Source organism: Neolamprologus brichardi, chromosome 11, assembly GCF_056152115.1.
Source record: "Neolamprologus brichardi isolate AB-2024 chromosome 11, ASM5615211v1, whole genome shotgun sequence".
In the NCBI taxonomy this organism is placed as follows: domain Eukaryota; kingdom Metazoa; phylum Chordata; class Actinopteri; order Cichliformes; family Cichlidae; genus Neolamprologus; species Neolamprologus brichardi.
The window spans coordinates 15,585,969-15,605,660 of NC_142114.1; the positions used below are offsets into that span (position 1 = coordinate 15,585,969).

General features: G+C 41.1%; 1 protein-coding gene across 3 annotated transcripts in view; it reads left to right on the forward strand.

The window, feature by feature from the left end:
* Positions 1-17,962, forward strand: part of adam22 (ADAM metallopeptidase domain 22) — a 69,496-nt gene extending 51,534 nt beyond the window's left edge. The window contains exons 15-32 of one of the 3 annotated variants that reach the window (XM_087848207.1): positions 2,763-2,862; positions 3,591-3,662; positions 3,872-3,964; positions 4,640-4,720; positions 4,806-4,856; positions 4,959-5,022; positions 5,128-5,233; positions 5,317-5,436; positions 5,772-5,940; positions 6,597-6,696; positions 7,480-7,570; positions 7,682-7,735; positions 9,999-10,199; positions 10,551-10,651; positions 10,894-10,960; positions 13,174-13,263; positions 14,966-15,089; positions 15,312-17,962. In XM_087848207.1, coding sequence (XP_087704333.1) covers positions 2,763-2,862; positions 3,591-3,662; positions 3,872-3,964; positions 4,640-4,720; positions 4,806-4,856; positions 4,959-5,022; positions 5,128-5,233; positions 5,317-5,436; positions 5,772-5,940; positions 6,597-6,696; positions 7,480-7,570; positions 7,682-7,735; positions 9,999-10,199; positions 10,551-10,651; positions 10,894-10,960; positions 13,174-13,263; positions 14,966-15,089; positions 15,312-15,332 — 1,705 coding nt within the window. In that variant the 3' untranslated portion in view covers positions 15,333-17,962. The remainder of the gene's footprint in view (positions 1-2,762; positions 2,863-3,590; positions 3,663-3,871; positions 3,965-4,639; positions 4,721-4,805; positions 4,857-4,958; positions 5,023-5,127; positions 5,234-5,316; positions 5,437-5,771; positions 5,941-6,596; positions 6,697-7,479; positions 7,571-7,681; positions 7,736-9,998; positions 10,200-10,550; positions 10,652-10,893; positions 10,961-13,173; positions 13,264-14,965; positions 15,090-15,311) is intronic. The other 2 variants (XM_087848205.1, XM_087848206.1) reach the window with 2 other exon arrangements.
* The last annotated feature ends 1,730 nt before the right edge of the window (positions 17,963-19,692 follow it).

Consider the following 19,692-nt stretch of genomic DNA (forward strand, 5'->3'; position numbering starts at 1 on the left):
CCCAGCTTCTCATTTTACCTAGATGATATGAACAAATACAGCTTGATGTCCTGTTTGTAATACACTGGCTGTATTTTTCATGATCACTTTGTAAAATATCACATACTTAGTGTGTATTTTTCAGTTTTTGGGCAATGTTACTGACTGAATAGCTGATAAATGTCATTGATTTGTTTTTCCCGATTGCCGAGAGGCTTCTTCTCCACCCTGCTGTTTAAAAATTAAAACTTCTCATTACTGACTTTTGTTCATCGTTATCCAGTTAATACAGTCTGCAATGTCATTCTCATCTTAGGTCAGTATTTGTCTCATTCCCCTGTAACAACACAACAAGTACACTTCCCAAACACTGAGATCCTGCTCTATTGGCTTACCTTAATAAACCTCCTCTATTGTCACAAGGTCACATGACAGAGGACAGGTGACTTTGTGCTTATTTAAACCTGTCACCTGTGAACAGACCCAAGCAATTTCCCTAAAATCGAGTCAGTGGTATTTCAGACGATTGTATTCAATGAGCGGCCTCTGGCATATCCGCTGACAGAAGTTTATTTTTAATCCCTCAGCACCTGCATGTCTGATTTTCTTCACCTGACCATCTTTAACTAATTTTTTCACAGGATGTAGCTCCTCTGTTTGCTTGTGTGTTGCGTGAGTGCGTGTCTGAGTGGATTTGTGTTAAAATACAGACGGGACACAAATTAAAGGAAAGAAAAAAACAAGATAAGTAAGGAAGAGACTTCTTCGTTAGATGTTTTAATCAGCGCTGTCCAACACTCAAGTCTCTCACAGGTGTTTGCGAAGACAGCAAAATGATTCACATCATTTTCACACTCATTAAATCATTCAGTGACATTTGTACAGTTTTCATCCTGAAAGTGGCCTCTGCCCTTTTATAGGATCAGTCAGAGCAACTTTATGTAGGTTTGGAATATTTGACACATTTCTTTAAGAGGCCAAAGGCTCCCAAAGCTGTGCCAGCAAAGCTCAGGTTTTTCCTTTAATGTGTCACCCATCTGTGGGTATGTGTGCTCCTGTGCAGTGTATACAGTAGCTTTTCTTAAGATCTTAAATCCTAACTACACCTTGTATAAACTGAAGTTTCTTAAAAAAAAACACACACACACACACACATTTTCCATTAAGGTTAAGTTAGGATTTGGTAGCAGTTAAATTCTGTAGGTTTTTCTATTTTTATTTCCTTCCTTCTCCTGTGAGAATGGGTGTTGCCATCAGCAAACCGGGTCAAAATATGTATTTCAAATGGAGCAACCTTAAAGCCTTTAATATTTTTTAATTTAATGAGGCCAGATAGCCTAAAACGCACAGTACCAAGAATAGACAGGCACAACAAAGACTCAAATCCCACTTCACAGTTTTAATGCAGAGATTAAGAAATTAAGAAATGGCTAAGCTGCTGATGAGCGTCCTAATAAGCACCAGGTGTTATAAGCTGACTGCAACGGAGCGAAGGAAGGAAGAAGGTTGCTAGCGAAATAGTTTGGTTTTTATAGTGGTCTTTTTATTTATATTTTAAAAATATAATACATATTTTGATCATATTGTGTGCATGCTGTGAAATAAAGAGTGAATAATAGTGTTATTCCACGTGGTACCAACTGGGGAATCACACAAGCATGTTTCTTCTTTGCTTCACCTCATCTTGATGTTTAAAAGAGAATGAAAGCTACAAGATTTCAAGAACAAATCCCGTATACGAGCCGGGACAACAATGAACCTTATTAATCCCCAAAACTTGCAGAAATATTGTAGTGTACTTCATCCATTACCTCCTCTTTATATAACCATCGTCATCATTGGCGATGGCTTCATTTAGTCACATTACACATGAAACATCAGCCAAAGCCTCTCGCACCCTCGACTCTCTCATTATTGCATTGTCTGGTTTGGCAGGCCTGATGAGCCACTCTAACCTTTTCCTGCAGAATAATCAGGATTAAGACTAACAGTGCAGAAGAACATAATAATATTTAAGTGCTGCTCACTGTTGGGATAATGCCATTAAAAGCATCAGCCTGGCCAGGCATTTTTCAAGCTCCGCTGAGATCGGACACTGAAGTCCGGATGGATGTGCCATCCAGCTGGACTTTAGCCTTTAATTATAAATGAATTGAAGCAATCACAGTGAGAATTAAAGAGCTGATGACACTCTCAGCAGAGCTTGATTTCTATTCTGAGCAACTCATTAAAAAAATTAGTCAGATATTCTTTTTGTTCTTTTGGGGCTTCAGTGTCAAATGATAATGCAATGCCGGCTTAAAAATGACTCATCGATAATATTAGGCTTGTTTTCCAGGACAACGTAAAAACGGCACATCTTAGAATCCATTTACAGCCCGCTCATATCTCCGTACGATGTTCACAGAGTCAGTTGTGCTAAATGTCTGTCTCCATGTTATTATAAGGATCTCCTCTGAACTGTGAGTATAGTGAACCTGTCGTAAAACCTCTAATATTTAAAGTGTGTTTTATGTTTGGTAAAAGAAGAAGCAATCTTAAGTATATTAATAAAAAACAGTTCACACTAGTAACTGTAAAATTGTGTAAAACTAAATTGTAATTAAGTAAATGCACGATACAAATACTGAACGGGTTAAGGTGCTTAAAACTGTGTTTTTTCAGTCTTTTGTTCTTTGGTGTTGGCAGGGAGGAAACCCTCTCACACACACAGTAAAATCTGCACACGTGGTTTATTTTGTGTCCACGTTAACAGCCCGATGCGTTCTTGTTGTTTTGAACAGTTTTTACCTGCCCAAGAAATTCTCTGACTGCAATGTGGAGGAGTACTATAACTTCTTGAACAGCGGTGGAGGAGCCTGTCTGTTCAACAAACCTCTGAAGGTACATCATACTTTCAACCAAATGCTACATACGTATATAATCTATATATACTGGAAAGTTCATTAGGTATGCCTTGCTAGTATCAGGGTGGACCCTCTTTTGCCTTCAGATCTGCTTTAATTCTTCACGACATCGATTCAACAAGGTCCTGGAAACATTCCTCAGAGATTTTGCTCCATATTCAAATAATAGCATAACTCAGATGCTGCAGATTTAATCAGCTGCACATCCATGATGTGAATCGCCCGTTCCATTACATCCAGCTCTGTGATATGGTGTGTTATCCTGCTGAATGAAGTAATCAGAGATGCTCTTTTGCATACCTTGGTTGTAACAAGTAGTTATTTGAGTTACTGTTCCCTTTCTGTCAGCTGGAAGCAGTCTGATCATTGACCTCTGACATCAAACAAGGAATTTTTGTCCTGCTGTTCACTGGAGATTTTGTCTTTTTTTGACCATTCTCTGTAAATCCCAGAGATGGTTGTGCAGGAAAATGCCAGTAGATTGGGAGCTGTTAAAGCTCCATGCCACGTTTAAAGTTGCTGGAATCGCCTTTATTCTAATGCTCGGGTTAAATTTCAGCAGGTCTTCTAGACCATGTCTAAATGTAGTGAGCTTCAGCCATGTGATTGGTTGATTAGATATTTGTGTCAACAAGCAGGTGAACAGGTATACCCAATGAAGTGGCTGGTGAGTGTATATATTAATTTAGGTCTTTATTCACTCAGCTGTTAGACCCTCCAGAATGTGGCAATGGCTTTGTGGAGCCAGGAGAGGAGTGTGACTGCGGAAACCCAGCGGTGAGTTAAACATCCACGGATGAATGAAAAATACACAGATATATATACTGAAGGCTTAACCTTTATGATCATCCAAGGTCAAAGAGATGAGTTACAGCAAAATAAACAATCAAATAAAAACGGTTAACATCTGAAGCAGTGAAGTAAAGTCATTGGAGAAATTAAGGCAAAGAATAAACTGTGTTGAGAAAAGTTTTTCTTCCTTTCAGGAATGTGCAAAAGAAGGAGAGAACTGCTGCAAGAACTGCACCCTGACTCAGGGCTCTGTTTGTAGCAATGGACTCTGCTGCAATAACTGCCAGGTACTAAACCGGACAAGCTGCTCGTGTCAGGGTCGGCAAAACACAGGCCGTATTTAATGAGGGTATAAGCAGCTAACAAAGAAAAATTGTGCTGCTGTAGAATTTGACACTGTTTGGAAACAGTAGCAGGTTTTAAGTGGTTTTTATCTGAACATACTGATCTTTATAAACAGATATGGAGCTGCAGAGTATGGTGGATTTTTGGTTTAGTCACATTCAAGCAGGGTTTGGTTGCAAACAGTCCATGAGGAGAGCAGAAGCTGAAATACCATTAGCTACGATCTGGTGGGGATTTAGTTTTAAATCAGCTTTTCAAAAATGTATCTGTGTAAAATCTAACAAAGACTGACAAAACAGGAAGTGTTGAACTAGATATCCTTTTTCCTACATTGGAAGCACTGAAAAAATGGCCGTGGTCTCCGGGGATTATGCCACTTTCAGGCACTCCTCCGCTACTGAAACTGAAACGGAAACTATTTAGGACCATTAAATCCTACAAGAAAAGATATGGACATAGTTCACATTGATGGGGTGTGTTTTAGCTGTGAATGGGCAGACTTGTCACACACTTTACTTTATGATGGCAAAAAACTTTTGACTTTTTGTTTTTTCTGCCGGACGTAGAATGAAACACAAAACCTTTTCCGATTTCATTTGTCTTGTGTGCTGCTACAGATGGAGTTCAGGGGAATTGTGTGCAGAGATGCGGTGAATGACTGTGACATCCCGGAAATCTGCTCGGGCAATTCCAGCCAGGTGAGCACAGATTTTTCCTTCTAAACATCTGCTCATACTTAGATTTGCATCACTGTATTTTTGAGGTTTTCTCTATTTTTTGCAGTGTCCACCAAATGTGCACAAGATGGATGGTTACACATGTGAAAAAGACCAAGTAAGATGTTGATGAGTTTTATGTGATCTTGCATTAAAATGTTTAAAAACCTCTCAGCTGATTGGCATGCACTTTGTTAACAATCACCTTGTTTGCCTGTAGGGTCGCTGCTTCAGTGGAAGGTGCAAAACCAAAGACAGACAGTGCAAGTTCATTTGGGGAGAAAGTAGGTGTTTTCTCTACTGTGCATTCAAACAAAAGGAGATCTAGAGGAGCTGCACAGAAAACACCCTTGTATTATTCTCCTTAAAATTGCTTGTGTTTCCCTCAGAGTCAACAGCAGCTGACAAGTTCTGCTACGAGAAGCTTAACATCGAAGGGACAGAAAAAGGCAACTGTGGAAAAGACAAGGACACGTGGATCCAGTGTAACAAGCAGTAAGCCAGTCGTCTGTGCCTCCTGTGGAGCTCTGGGTTACTTTCCTCTCCTGCTGATATGTGTTTGCACCTTTTGTGTTCAGGGATGTTCACTGTGGCTATCTGCTGTGCTCCAACATCTCTCCTGCTCCACGACTGGGAGAGCTGCAGGGAGGGCTGACTTCATTCTCTGTAGCCCAACACAGTGCCTCTTTGGACTGCAGGTAGCCAAAGGAACGAAAAAGAAAACACCTAAAACAGTCTATAATGATCATTTGTGATCTGTGTTTAGTCTATGGAATGCTATTGTTTGTGCAGCACTGAAGGAGGAATGCTCTAAAAAAAATCTCCTCGCTTGTTGCTCTCTCAGTTGTTTACAAAGCACATAACTCTAGCATCGAGTAAATCCTTCATTGATTGTTAGAGACCCACCGTGCCGGGAAAACTGCATTCTTCTAAACATCACAGATGACCTAAGAAACAGCAGCCTGCACATCACGCCACGTTTACTGCAAGCCAACATAGCCTTTCAAGTCACTCAGTCTTGTTTGCTCTTCAGTGGCGCTCACGTGGTGATCGACGGAGATATAGACCTGGGATATGTCGAGGATGGGACGGCCTGTGGCACAGACAGCATCTGCTTCAACCACAAATGTCTCCCCATCCAGCAGTTCAACTTCAGCACCTGCCCAGGGACGACTGACAAGGCCATTTGCTCTGGAAATGGGGTACACGCCAACAGCGAACTCATACACCAACGCCTAGAATTGATCCAATCAGCTAAGGGTGTTTAGAGAGGTTGAGATGGGGGTGATATTAACTCTCAGATAAGATAAAATAATACAAGAAATACTTTATTTATCCCACATCTGGGAAATTCCCTTGCCACAATCTGCCACAATTGGGCACTAGAGTCATACTGACAGTTCTCGTTCATTAACTACATCAGGATTTTTAGAACCAGGTAGAAAAAACTGAGCTGTACTGTTGAAATTGCACATCTTAGGGATTAAATGTGTATTTAAACTTGTTTACCATAACAGAGAGAAATGTTCCACTGGTCTGGGCCAAAATGTAAAATAAGTTTGGCATATAATATAATATAATATAATATAATATAATATAATATAATATAATATAATATAATATAATATAAGTGTTTCCCACTTATAGTATTTGGGAAGTATCTATTTAGCTGCTGTCGGGTTTTCTTTTTATTTTAATGTTTTGATGCCTGATTGGGGACTTGAAATAACTTGAGAAACATAAAGACTTGAGTCACCAGATTTTGTGGTTGCAATCAGACCAACTTGAATTTTGACCCATAAAGTGCCCATAACAGACTTCGACAAATATTTAATTATGTTACATTTTCATCCTGTAGGTGTGCAGCAATGAGCTGAAGTGTGTGTGTAACCAGGGCTGGACAGGAGAGGATTGTAGCTTCATGTTTCCTGTGGCCAAAACCACAGCCTCTGTTTCAGGTAGACATTTTATCCGCCCTCTGCACCTGTTACACTTGGTCCTGCCTCTCTCTACATCACATTTTCCCTCCAGTCATATTTCAGGGCTGCTCTGCACACCTGTCCCTCTGTAAAAACCCCACCCCTCTTCCCAACCTGCTACACCAGTTTCATTTCTTTCTTTATTGTCCTTCCACTTCACCACAGATATGTCATCCTTTTCTTTCTTTTTGTTGCTTTCCAATTGTCTTGTAATTTTTGTTATTTTTGGGGGCTCACGTCTGTTCATTAAACCTGCTGCATTTGTATTCACTGAACCTTGCATGTCATTCTTTTTGTTTGTCATTATTTTCACATTCATTCTTTGTCGACAGGCCGATGTCTTTGACGGAGTGATTTGAGGTCAGATTTAGGTTCCTTTTTCATTGTGTTTGTCTTGTCTTTGATGTCATTTCCTGCTCCTCCTCGTCTTGTCTCACTCCAACTTCAGTCCCATCACAGTTAGATCATTACAGCCCTCATTCAATTGAGAAGCAAGCAGTTTTTATTGTTACCCTGAATGGGAAGCGCTTGTAGGTTCCCCCTCAGAGTAGCGTTGGAGGGTGACTGAGGTTTTGGTGTTTTTTTTCTCCTATGTCTTCCTGATGAACTTTTCTTGCTAAATGTTCTGTGTTTTTGTGCGCTGCTGCACTGTTTTGTGGTTTGTGTATCCCCATGTGTCTGCATTGTTCCAGATACAAGAGACACACACATCTCAGTTAATACACATTTGGCTTCCCACTCTACTCTCTTCCTCTGTCTCAGGTATCAACAGCACTAACATCATCATCGGGGCTATTGCGGGCTCTATCCTCTTCCTCGCCCTAATACTGGCTGTAACAGCCTGGTGCTACAAGTGAGTCTACACATAGTTTGTGCATGTCTGTTGATGAGTGATGAGTGGAAATAATAATAAATAAAAGTATGAACTTTCTGGATTGTTATAAGATTGCTGTTTTCTTTACAGGAGCTACAAGCAGAAATGCTACATCGAGTCTGAGGTTCACCGGAGATTCTGCCGGTTTGCACACTTTAACATCTTTTTCTTACTCTGTTATTTAAAGCGTGACTCTAAAGTGCATGACAGAGCTGCAGCTTGTTTGAGTGTGTTATTGTTGTCTCAGTAACTTTTTCTTTTCTTGTTTTGTTTTGTTTTTTTGCAAAGACCACAAAACCTGTAGTTAATACTTGGTCGTTTCTTTGTGCTCAAATGATCCAAAACCCGGAGCAAGATCTGAAATACAAATCTGCAGCGAGACCCTGAGGAAATCTGAAATATCCTCGCCCTGCATAATAACAAAAATGACCAAAAATGTTTTCTAATCTGCTACAAGTAATCGTCTTGCACTTAAATGTCATCTACATGAAGTTATATAATCAAAAGGAAAACTAAATATCAAATGTAAAAATATGTATTATGAGGGCCGTGAGTCTGTGGTGGGCAGTGTTGGGGAGTAACGGAATACATGTACCGCCGTTACGTATTTAAAATACAAAATATGAGTAACTGTATTCCGTTACAGTTACCGTTTAAAAAGGTGGTATTTAGAATACAGTTACTTTGTTGAAATAAATGGATTACACGGCGGTACTTTCCTGTTTCATATTGTGGCGGGTCAGGACTGTTTGGGTTTTGTTTGACAGCTACGTTCTGTTGTTCCAGGTGGCAGCGTTACGGTTGCCATGGTTACAGGGTGACGCTCCCTCTGAGTGTTTCCTGGGTGAGAGAGGCCTTGTTGTTGTTGTGCTAAGCTAATAGGCAGAATGCTACAGGCATAACTCTAAAGAATGTAGCATCATGGGCAGTGTAGTCCGTGCTTCAGGGAGAATGGACTGCCATACACGTTATGTGTCTGTGAGCGAGGGAGGGAGAAAAAGGAAAAGTATGAGCTGTCATCGAGCAAAAACGGGAGCTGGAAGCATGTAAATATAATAATAACCACTGCAGCCAAGAAGAGTCCCTGACGAGCCCAGTTGTAAGTAAGCTATTAAGACTCGACTGTACACCGTGTTCGTGTTTTCCTCCAAAAACAATAAGTTCCGTTGCAGCAGCCTTTCAACGCCTCTCTCTGTCTCTCGCAAGCAGAGTTGACCCAGACAACAAAGTAAAGCTAGTTTTCGGCTACGAGCCCGACGTATGAGCCAGAGGTCCCTTTACTACGGTTTGGAGCCGCAGACCTTCAGTAACAGTAATAAATCACAGCAATAGTACATTCACGTAGTTGTAAACAGCATGATAATATATTAAGTAATCCAAAGTATTCAGAATACGTTACTCTCATTGGGTAACATAACGGAATACGTTACAGAATACATTTTGGGGCATGTATTCTGTATTCTGTAATGGAATACATTTTAAAAGTAACCTTCCCAACACTGGTGGTGGGTCCCGATCGTACTGCATGCGGCTCCAGCAGGCGATTTATAATAACAAAGTTTTAAATCAACAGACTTGTAATTCACTTTTTTAGCATAATTTATAACATTTATAAATGAATAAATTTTACTCTTAAGAGCTTGGAAAAGAAGGCAGATTGACTTCTTCAGCTTTGTAAAGATGGGTTTGTGAAGTTGTTTCATCATTTTTACAATTCTAAAACAACTGGCAAGAAATAAACCCCCACTGGGGTCTGTCTCCTATATAGAAGAAACAAATGGCCACTCCACAAACGTCCTTCTTCCTTTATATACATTTTATGGACATCCTTCATTTATTTGTATGACCTATTTTCATCGTTGGCAAGAAAAAGTTGTAAGAAAGTGACGAATATCAGGTCACAAAAAGTTGTTTTGAAAATTACCTTCAACAAGCCAATTATTAATGAGGTCAGAAATCTTTTACATTTGGGTTTTTTATACCACTTCTTAAACTAAAAAGCAAGAAGTAGCCAAAACACTCTTTGCATATTTATATTGCCAGTAAAAGTCTTTGAAATGCTTATGAGTGTTTTTATTATAGAAAATAGAGAAAACATATATATAAAAAACATTTTTCCCTTTTTTTTTAGACATGAGAGTATAATGATGTTAGCCAACTGGACTGAGCTAGAACAAAAATAGGGAGAAATGTAAATGGGGGCTCTTAGTGCAAGCTTAGTGCAATAACTGAACAGCTAATTAAATCATGAAAAATACAAAGCAGTCACCAGAGTAGAAGAAAGCAAAATGTGGCACAGATCATAAATGGACTATAAAAAGCTTTTAATTAAAATCTATGCAGGTGACTGTTTCCTGTCATGGTGTTCATCTCTGCAGCATCTAAATGAATTCTTCTGTACTTCCAGGCAAATGCCTCCAGGTGACTATGTCACAAAACCTGGGGATGCAGATTCATTTTACAGCGACATGCCTCCGGGTGTAAGCACAAACTCGGGCTGCAGCTCCAAGAAGAGGTCAGCCTGCCTGTCGCACCTGCAGATTTGCACCCCGTCCTTCACTCCCTCCATCCCATCCATTTCTCAGAACCGCTCACTGTTTGCCTTCAGGTGTGCCATCTCACCATCACTCGTTCATTTGCTGGCAAGTGTGTGCGTGTGCATCACCGGTGTAGATGAGCTCAACATGTTTTCGTGCTTTCATTAGGTGTCTTACCTTTTTCTGGAAATGACCAAAATGCAGAAACTTGTGAGCATTTTGGCAGTTTTGCATCAAGTGCTTTCATCTCATGTCATATTAATCTGTCATGATATGTTTTCATGGCTCATAATGATGACATGGCATCTTCATCTTCTGATTCATTTACCTCAGCCTCATTTTAGCCTCATTTGCAGCAGACTTGCAGCATCTTAGGAAGACGTTACTGAACTTTTCTTTTGTCCGTGCTTCATGTGACCTAGATCTAATGGCCTGTCCCACTCGTGGAGTGAGAGAATTCCAGATGCCAAACACATCACTGACATCTGTGAAAATGGGCGACCAAGAAGCAACTCGTGGCAAGGTAAGTTGTGCTTTTTTTTTCGTTTCTCAGGATGAAAGAAAATGAATGTGTCTGTTCCCTGCAGCATAGGGACAGGAAACAGTGAAAGAATCTAAGTCACGTTCTGATCTTTAGGCTAAATTCAAACCACAACTAACAAACCAATTGTAGCCCTTCTCATACAGGCCTGCTTTTTCATTATCATCCCATTAAATACTTAGCATGTGAATCTAAATGTGCACTTCTGTTTTGTTTGTCTTCAGGAAACTTGAGCGGTAATCGTAAGAAACTGAAAGGAAAGAAGTTCCGTGCTCGCTCGAACTCCACAGAGTAAGTGATATTTGGGAAACTGATTAAGTTGTGATGTCAGTGAACGCTCTACTTGCAGATAGAGTGACACCGTAGTAAAAAACACTAATGTATCAGGATCTGTTAAAGAATCAAGATGACATTATCTTTATAATTTTCATTCTTTATTTTAGTAAATCTCACAAAAAGACCAAAACCAACAGTTTTTAGGGAAAAGGAGCAAATTTAGATCAGTATTTTCACCTGTGGATTACTGAATAATTATATTTACAACACTGGCAGTCACATTGGGAACCCTTCAGTCTTGGCCAGACAGCGAGACTCTGAGGATGACAGTTTAGGCCAGCAGATGTCTGTGCCAAGACCGTGCACCTGTTTATGAATGCAGATCCGATTTTATAGTAATGAAATCCAAAGCAATATCAAAAGTAGTTTCAAGATTACATTTCTGTGCCGCATGTGACTACCAATGACCCACAGAGTCTGCATGTTCATATGCACATATACAGTCATATGAAAAAGAAAGTTTTTGCAGGACTCGATGCACATCTGTGAAAAACTTTGTCTGTCTCTCACAGCTTTGCCACTGCACACGCTGCAGGCTTGGGATCATTGTCCTGTTGCATGACCCAGGCCAAGCTTTAGCTGTTGGACAGATGACTCAAGAAAGCTTTGGTACAGAAGAGGTCAACCATGCACTCTTCTGTACCAAAGCTTTCTCGAGTCATCTATCTAACAGCTAAAGCTTGGCCTGGATCAAGCTTGGCCTGGCCCAAATCATAACCCCTCCACCACCATGCTTGCCAGTTGGTATGAGGTGTTTGTGCTGATATGCGGTGTTTGGTTTTTTCCAAATAAGGTACTGTGCATTATGGCCAAACATCTCCACTTTGGTCTTATCTGTCCAAAGGACACAATTCAAGGAATGTTGTTGTTGATAAGATGCAACTCTGCAAACCTGAGCCATGTTGCCAACTTGTTTTTCTTCAAAAACAAGGCTTTGTACTGGTAACTCTGCCAAACTAGCCAAACAAGTTCAGTGTTTTTTCATTTGTGCTGTCATGAACTTTAACATATAACAAGCTAACTGACGCCTGTAGAGTCTGAGATGTAGCTCTTGAGTTTTAAGCAGTTTCTTTGAGAATTACACTGTCTGAGCTCGGGGAGAATTTACTGAGACGTCCGGTCTTGGGAAGATGGTATTATTTGTGTATTAAAACACACCTGAATGCTTCAGACCATTACTCTGTGTTTGTAGAAATCATAACATTAGCAGGAAGAGACTTAACTGCAGTGCTTGTGTTTATTGTAACAGCAGTGTGCAGTTTCAGTATTGTGTGGGCAACAATTAATTATTATGACTGTTTTTTATTTGTGGCTTTTCATCTTTGGCCACAGTTAAATGGAGACAGAGAGGGTAGAACACGTACGCTTAGTCAGTTTATTGTTGGTTTTGGTCTTTTTATTAGATTTGTTGACAGTCAACAAATAAATGATAAAGTTTGATATTCTTGTCATTAAATAATTTCTGTAAAGAAAATGAAACAATGCTTCTGTTTGTATCAGACAGAAAAATGTAATTGTGTCTCGTTTTGCATTGTTCACATTGATCTGCTCTATCAACGTGAACTCTAAGCTTCTGTTTGGCTTTTGAGGCCGAAGCTTTAAATCTTTTAGACTTTACCCACAGCCTGTGAACAAATAAGATATGTGCATACCTGCCTGTTGACTGTGAATGCACAGTGAGCTGTGTGCATCAGCTGCCTCCCAGCCTCGTATGTCGGTCGGTTTGTGCGTCTGAAGGTCTTGGCATAAGGAGTAGTGTGTAGTGCACATGTTCTCGATATAAGCATGAGACTGCCGGAGTGGCAAAGAAGCTATAGCTGCTTGGAATGATGAGACCAACATGCAACCGAGCCTGTAACACGCGACACAGGTGTTTGTGATTTTCATAGTGCCGTTTTCATCTGAAACCACACACAGGTCTGTCTGCCATCTTCTCACCATTTTTTCCTCAATTGCATCTTGTTCAGAATATCTTTGCTCTGCTCTGCTTTCCTAAAATATTTCCTCTTCCTCTCTCCCTTCCCCCAACCTCACCCCCACCCCCCCCACACTCGCTTATTTCTGGAGAAATTTCTGTCCGTTTCTTTTTTCTTCCTTTCTTTTCTCTCTTCTCCCCCTCACCTTGTGTTGTGTCCCTTTAACTTCCCTCCCCCTCAACCCTCCCACAGGTATTTAACCCCTCGCCTCAAAACAGAGTTTTATGATGTAACTAAATGGGTAGAAGATGTGAATAGAAACACTCAAGGACCTTACCTTAGGTATTACCTCGGACCACGTCCTGTATACCCCACACGCTTGTCTAAAAACTCCCTCACTTTTTGGTTTGATTTGTGGTTTGGAAAGGAAGGCTTAGTGCCAATCTGGTCTTTTTTTTCTTTTCTGGAGACAATTCAAAGCTATATCTCAGAGAATGGCATGTTGCAACGGAGAAAAGGTTGCCACTGTGCATAAATAAGGATGATGAACAGACATTTTTAAGCTTTACTTTTTTTCTTACCACTCCAAGTGCTGAATTTTTAAGTTGCAGACTTTTATTTTCCTGCTTTACTGTATTGATGCAAAAACAAAGATGGCTATTACTGTCTGTGCTAGTGTAAAACTATAATCCAGTCATTTTTATTCCTAATTTCTCCTTATTCCCTTCTTTGCTCTCCTCCCTCCCTCCCAGTCTCTTGTTACCTCTGCATGTTCAATGTTGTTCCGTCAGTAAGTGTTTTGTGTTGTTCGGCCCTCCGCCTCGCTCACAGTGACCTCACGAGCCTTCGCGTCAGTGTGATGTCACCGCAGAGCCAGATATTTCGGGTGCCGCTCTGACATCATCATTGCGCTGTTGTGGCAAAAGCTCTGATCGTGCCCAAGGTCTATAGATGGTTACAAACACAAGCTGAAGCTCGCTAAAAAAACCCAAACATCAGTAAACAGCAAACCAACACTGGAATCTATAGACCTTCACTGTCCAGGCGCACATTTCTAACCCTCTCCCTCTTCTAATTTAGAGTAGAAACAGGCCCAAAAAATGAAGAGACATGGAGTAGCAGGTTGCAGAACTTTTAACTGCAAACTGAATATTGAATCCTCTGTAAAAAGACTTAGAAAAGGAAATAGACCAACAGTAAGCTACAGAATGAATATGAAGCTGATCAGATGCCACTGTTTTACAGAAGAGACACGTTAAAGGTTTAAACACTTTAAAGTTCCTTCATGTGAGGAGAAAAAAATAACTTCTGCAACCTGCCGTCAAATTTCTCTGGTCTTTCCATCATTTTGGCCGACCCAGGACCATTCAGTCACCACGGTGCAGTGATGTATAGAAGCCGCTGCACACGCTGCAGGCTTTCTGCTGCTGTTTCACTGGACTGGATCTCTTCCTCTGACTCTTGGTCTTTTGCTTTTTTTACCCAGCTCCGGTCTGGCCCGCTGTCCCAGTCGCCTTTTCATGCTCCCGCAGATTGAGCTATCCCATCAAGACAACACACCAGCTAAGCTTAGAGCAGAAGTTACCTTTAGCAGCATGCTTTGTCCACAGTGGCTAAAGTTATTGTTCTGCAGCTTCTAGCTGAGAGTGTGTTGGTGCTTGCCGAAAATGCTGTGACACGGTGAAGCATGAAGGAAACTATGACTGTGCCCACACTGCAGCCGGGAACTGTTTACTGCTGTGTAAATAAATACATATCATGCACAGGGTTTGCTCTTAAAAGCGAAACATTTTTTGCAGTGATTATTTTATAATTTTGTCTCTTTGCTTTCTGGTGAGCAGCTTCTAGGAGCAAACTCTCTATTTAGGAAGGTGAAAACTGAATAGGTGGAGCAGCTGAAGGAGGATGTTGTCCAAAGTCACAGATCTAACCTGATTTATGTATCTGTGTCTTTGGACATCTTAGTCCTACCCTAACTAAAAAAACAAGGGGGCAATAGTTTTATGATCACGTCACATCATGATCACTTTATTTCTTTTCTCAGGACGCTATCGCCTGCCAAGTCTCCCACCTCCTCCACAGGATCTATTGCATCCAGCAGGAGGTACCCATACCCTATGCCTCCTCTCCCCGATGACCAGAGGAAAGCCAACAGGCAGAGTGCCAGGGTAAGTATCAATCAGAAACACAATACAGGGATTTATGCATTTAATGGTGGTTGTGTGTGCAAATGAAGCTACTGAAGCACGTTATAATGACATAAGGTTTAAGAAAAACAGCAGAACTGTAAGTCCAGCCTGAACTCTGTGGAAAAAGGAAGTGATGTGACCGACCAGCAGTAAACTTTGGGAGATGCTAAAAGGCTTCTCTTTCTTCTCTTCTATTTTCAGTTGTGGGAGACCTCAATATAACAGCTGTCTTGCCCTCTCTGCACAAGACTATAAAGAACTACACATCTCTCCTTTTCTATGAATGAACAAACACAAAAACGATACAAAATTGACTCTAAGCGACTAAAGAGGAAAAAGAGAGAGAGCCCCACCCACCCACTGGACAGGAAACAGGCAGAGTTTGAGTTTGAGTTAATGTGACCAAGCATCTGCGAGGCCGTATTGCCAAACAGCCTCATTCAGTGGATCTTTACGTGACGATGTGGAGTCCCGGCAGAGACACCAGCTCCACATCCTCTCCAGACCAGCTGGAGCTCAGACTGAGCTGTTCCTGCTGTCTGCTCAAAGCTTCACCAACGTGACAGAACCCCACCCAAAACCCCCACACCACCCTTAACCCTCTTTAGCTTGTCTCATGTCGTATTCACTTCAGCATCATCCCATCTGAATTGTACAGGCTCCTCTGTGAAAGGAGCTGTGGGAGCCAGGCCATCGCCGGATCTGCGTCGGATCATTTTGACGTGAATTACTGTAGAAACGCCAACACTGTATGCATGAGACGACTGTGTTTATCGGCAACTCCCTCCGACAGGCAACGGTCTGACCCGAAAGGAAAGCATGCAAATGGGGCTGTGATTTTATAACGTCTGTAGGCTTAATGCTTTCTCTCCACTAAAGGTAACTCATATTGTATCACCGCAACATGGACCCCACTCTGCTGTTCCTCCCTTTGGTTTGTGTGTAAATATGTACAGTAAAATACACACAGAGTATGGGTTTTCTTTTGTTTTGAAAGACAAAAAGACAGAGAGAGACATTTCTTTGTTTCCTGTTGATTTGTAGATAAGTTCAGAGACCCTGTAGTCTGGGTTTCTCCCGCTCTGTGACTGTGACCTCTATAGCCTTCTCCATCCACAGCAGAATGTGTGTTTATTTTTTACCTTAGCCACTATTTTCATGCATCTCTGTGAGACACACACACAGACATCCAGCGATGTTGACTGTGGCACATTAATAAGAGCGTCGCTTAGACTGTTCTCGATCGATATTAATTTAGCTACATTTTTATTAGTTTTCCCGAGTGAAACGAATGGACGAGATGTGTTTGGTGTAGTTATAGATGTGCCGCTTGTCACTCACGTAATTTCCTGAAAATTTCCCAATGATGGTGACAAGGTGTTTGTGTGTTTGAGACGGCTGCACTCCCATTTTTCCAGTGGCGGCCACTTGAATGTGAGTAATTGAACATCTGGCTGGTGACCCGCCTCAGCCAGCATCTGGAAATTGACTGAAATGCGCATTTTGAATTTAGCTGTGACGACTGAGATATTTAGCCTTGTAAATGATTAACTATGCTGTACAGTGCTTGCTGTTCGAGCTTATGAAGACCCAACAGCATGACAGATCTATATCAGATTATTTCGCCGGTAGGCTCTTTATGAGGTCATAACAGGAAATGAGCATGTCACCGGATGAGTTTTTCCCCCCTATTGCCTTTTCCTGTTGTTTTTAATGGGTCTGTGTACCACAGTTGCTTGTAAAGCTCATGGCAGGTGGTTCGAAGCTAACTGTCGTGCCAGTGTAATTATTTAAGGTGGGTTTTTTTTTTCTGGATGCAAATCCCGCTCACCAACAAGTTCTTTGTACAGTCAGTGCTCTACACTGTGGAGAAACTGTTGTGTCAAGGCCTCATGTTTGTCATTTTACTGTTGTTAGCTTTTGTTCCAGTGTGGGCACTTTTACATTTGTAATTCATGTATGCATTAGGACTGTATAGGTAATATGAGCTTCACAATATTGGACTAATATTGCTACTAGTATCTTTTTTTTTATTAAGTACCTTTGTAATGTTCACCTTTTCCCCCTCAGCATTATGTACAGCAGCTATTTAAACATTAATTAAGTGCATTATTGTAATTACGTGGGTTGATGAGTTTGATGGAGAGCATTTCGTTTCATCACCTTTGTCCTTTGGGGCCAATAGAAGCCGTTGTTCCTTACGCATGTGCTGATACGATGCTACGTGCTGATGTAAGGTTTGGACACATGTTGCTGTCTGGGCTCATGATTTGCCTTCTACCAGAACTTTCTTTATTTTTGTTCCTCTGGTCTTACTATCGGTGTCCAGCGGCCCAGTGATCTTTCTGGGCTTCCCCAGGCTGGGGAGAGCATCATCTCTGAGCTCCTTAGAAATGTTTCTAACATCATAATACTGTGCAGCAGCGAGACATTTGTCCTGGTGCCTTGGGCAAAACTCTAGAGGATTCGCCATCGAGGACGGCAGTAGTGATTTGGCAGGCAGTAGTGATTTGTGTGATTGTACAGGTGTTACTCCAAACATATCTGCTGTATCTGCCTCCACACACAGCTGGACTGACCGATCCCTGCAGAGCAGCTGTCTGGCCAGAGACTTGAATGTATTTGTGTACCACCCAGTCTCAGCCATGCGTTCCCGTCACACCAGAATCATCAGCACTCTGCTCCAGGAACCCTAAAGAGCCCCATATGTACTAATTCAGACACTGCAGTTGTCTTTTTTTATTTTTTAATTTGCCTGTATGCTGTACAGACTGATGATGCAAAAATCCCCATATTTTTTCCTCTTTATCATTCAGTATTGTAATATATTTAATATAAAATAAAACTTTCATCAACACCTCTGTCTGTGCAGACTTTTCTATTATCTTCTGATTTCCCAGGATGGTTTGATAACCAGTTAATAAAACCTGATTCAGGGTTACATGACAGTTTAATTCTCAGTGTTATCAAAACATTTAAGTCACTCTGCACAATACTCCTCGGCCTCTTAGCATTTTATATACTGTAGTATGCTTTACATCTCTACCCTGTGTTGAGGTACAGATTGGTGTAACCCGAAAAATCAGACTGTAAGAGCGTCAGAGTCTGTAGGTTTAAAAGAAAAGGGAAAGGAAGAGAAGAAAAATTAGCCTTCCTTCTTGCAGTGGAGTGACTCCACTGGTTGCAAATTATAGACCATATATTTACTCTCTCACTCACACATGTCTGGTTTGCTATCCTCGTGGGGACATCCCGTTGACATAATGCTTTCCCTAGCCGCTTACCCTAACCATCAAAAATGAATGCCTAACCCTGACCCTTACCCTAAACCTAACCACAACCTAATTGTAACCCTGACACTAAAACCACATTTTGAGTGTGAAAATTGCTTTCAACCCCGAGGGGACCTGGTTTTTGATCCCCACGGTGCAGAAAGTCCCCACCAGTATAGTAAATGTCAGATTTTGGTCCCCACCATGATAGTACGAACACACACACACTGTCATATCTTAGTGAGGACATCTAATTGACATAATGAAAATATCCAGTGAGTGGCAGTTCTCTGGGCTTAAATGTCTTTGTCAGCAGTCAGAGCACACCAAACCAAGGTATGCAGAAGAGCATCTCTGTATGAACAACACATCAAACCTTGAAGCAGATGGGTTACAGTAGCAGAAGACCGCATGAAGTGCCACTGCTGTCAGCTAAGAAAAAGAGCTTACTAGAATCCAACAAGAGAAGATTAAACAATGCCTGCTCGATTTCTACTGTGACATTCAGACAGTACGGTCAATTTGGCATAAACTGCATGAAAGCATGGACCCGTTCAGTGATCTTGGGCAACCCCCAAGCACTGTTCAAACCCCATGGTCCATCTGGGTATTTGTGTTAGCAGATCTCAATAAGGTTGATCCCCTTTGAGATGTGGTGGATGTGCAGCCAACAAATCTGCAGCAGTTGTCATGTCAATATGTAGTAAAATCTGATGACTGTTTCCAGCATCTTGTTGAATCTGCCATGTAGAATTAAAGCAGTACTGAAAGCTACTAATAATTAAAAAGGGGGTCAAACCTGATATTAACACTGTGTACCTAATAAGGTGACCAATGAGTTAAAGACAACAAACACGGCCAGTAAGATATCATCTACTGGTTTTGGACTTGACACTTGCATGTTTCTTCTGGAGCTTGGAGTGTCCATATTTAGTACCACTGTATTTTCTCAGGCAATGCTAGCATGTGCACCCAGAAACTACATGGGTGCACTGCACAGACGCATGTAAACTTAGCACAAAAAGTAAGGAAATTTGTTAAATCGATTACATCTTTGTACTAAATGTTTGCTAGCAATAAAATCAAAAATCACCAAACACAAATTTGCTTCAAGTTTATTTGCCAATTTTAACTCGCCTCCTTATAAAAATTAAAATTTCCCCCTGTCAAAAAGTTGAGTGAACCCTTAGCCCAGGCTGTACCTCACAGCAAACCATATGACTGATCAAAAAACAGTCAGGAGATCCAGTTCAGTCACTCAAATTAGCGGAAATGAGGCCAAGTGGAAAGCAACGGGTTACCTGTGTCGG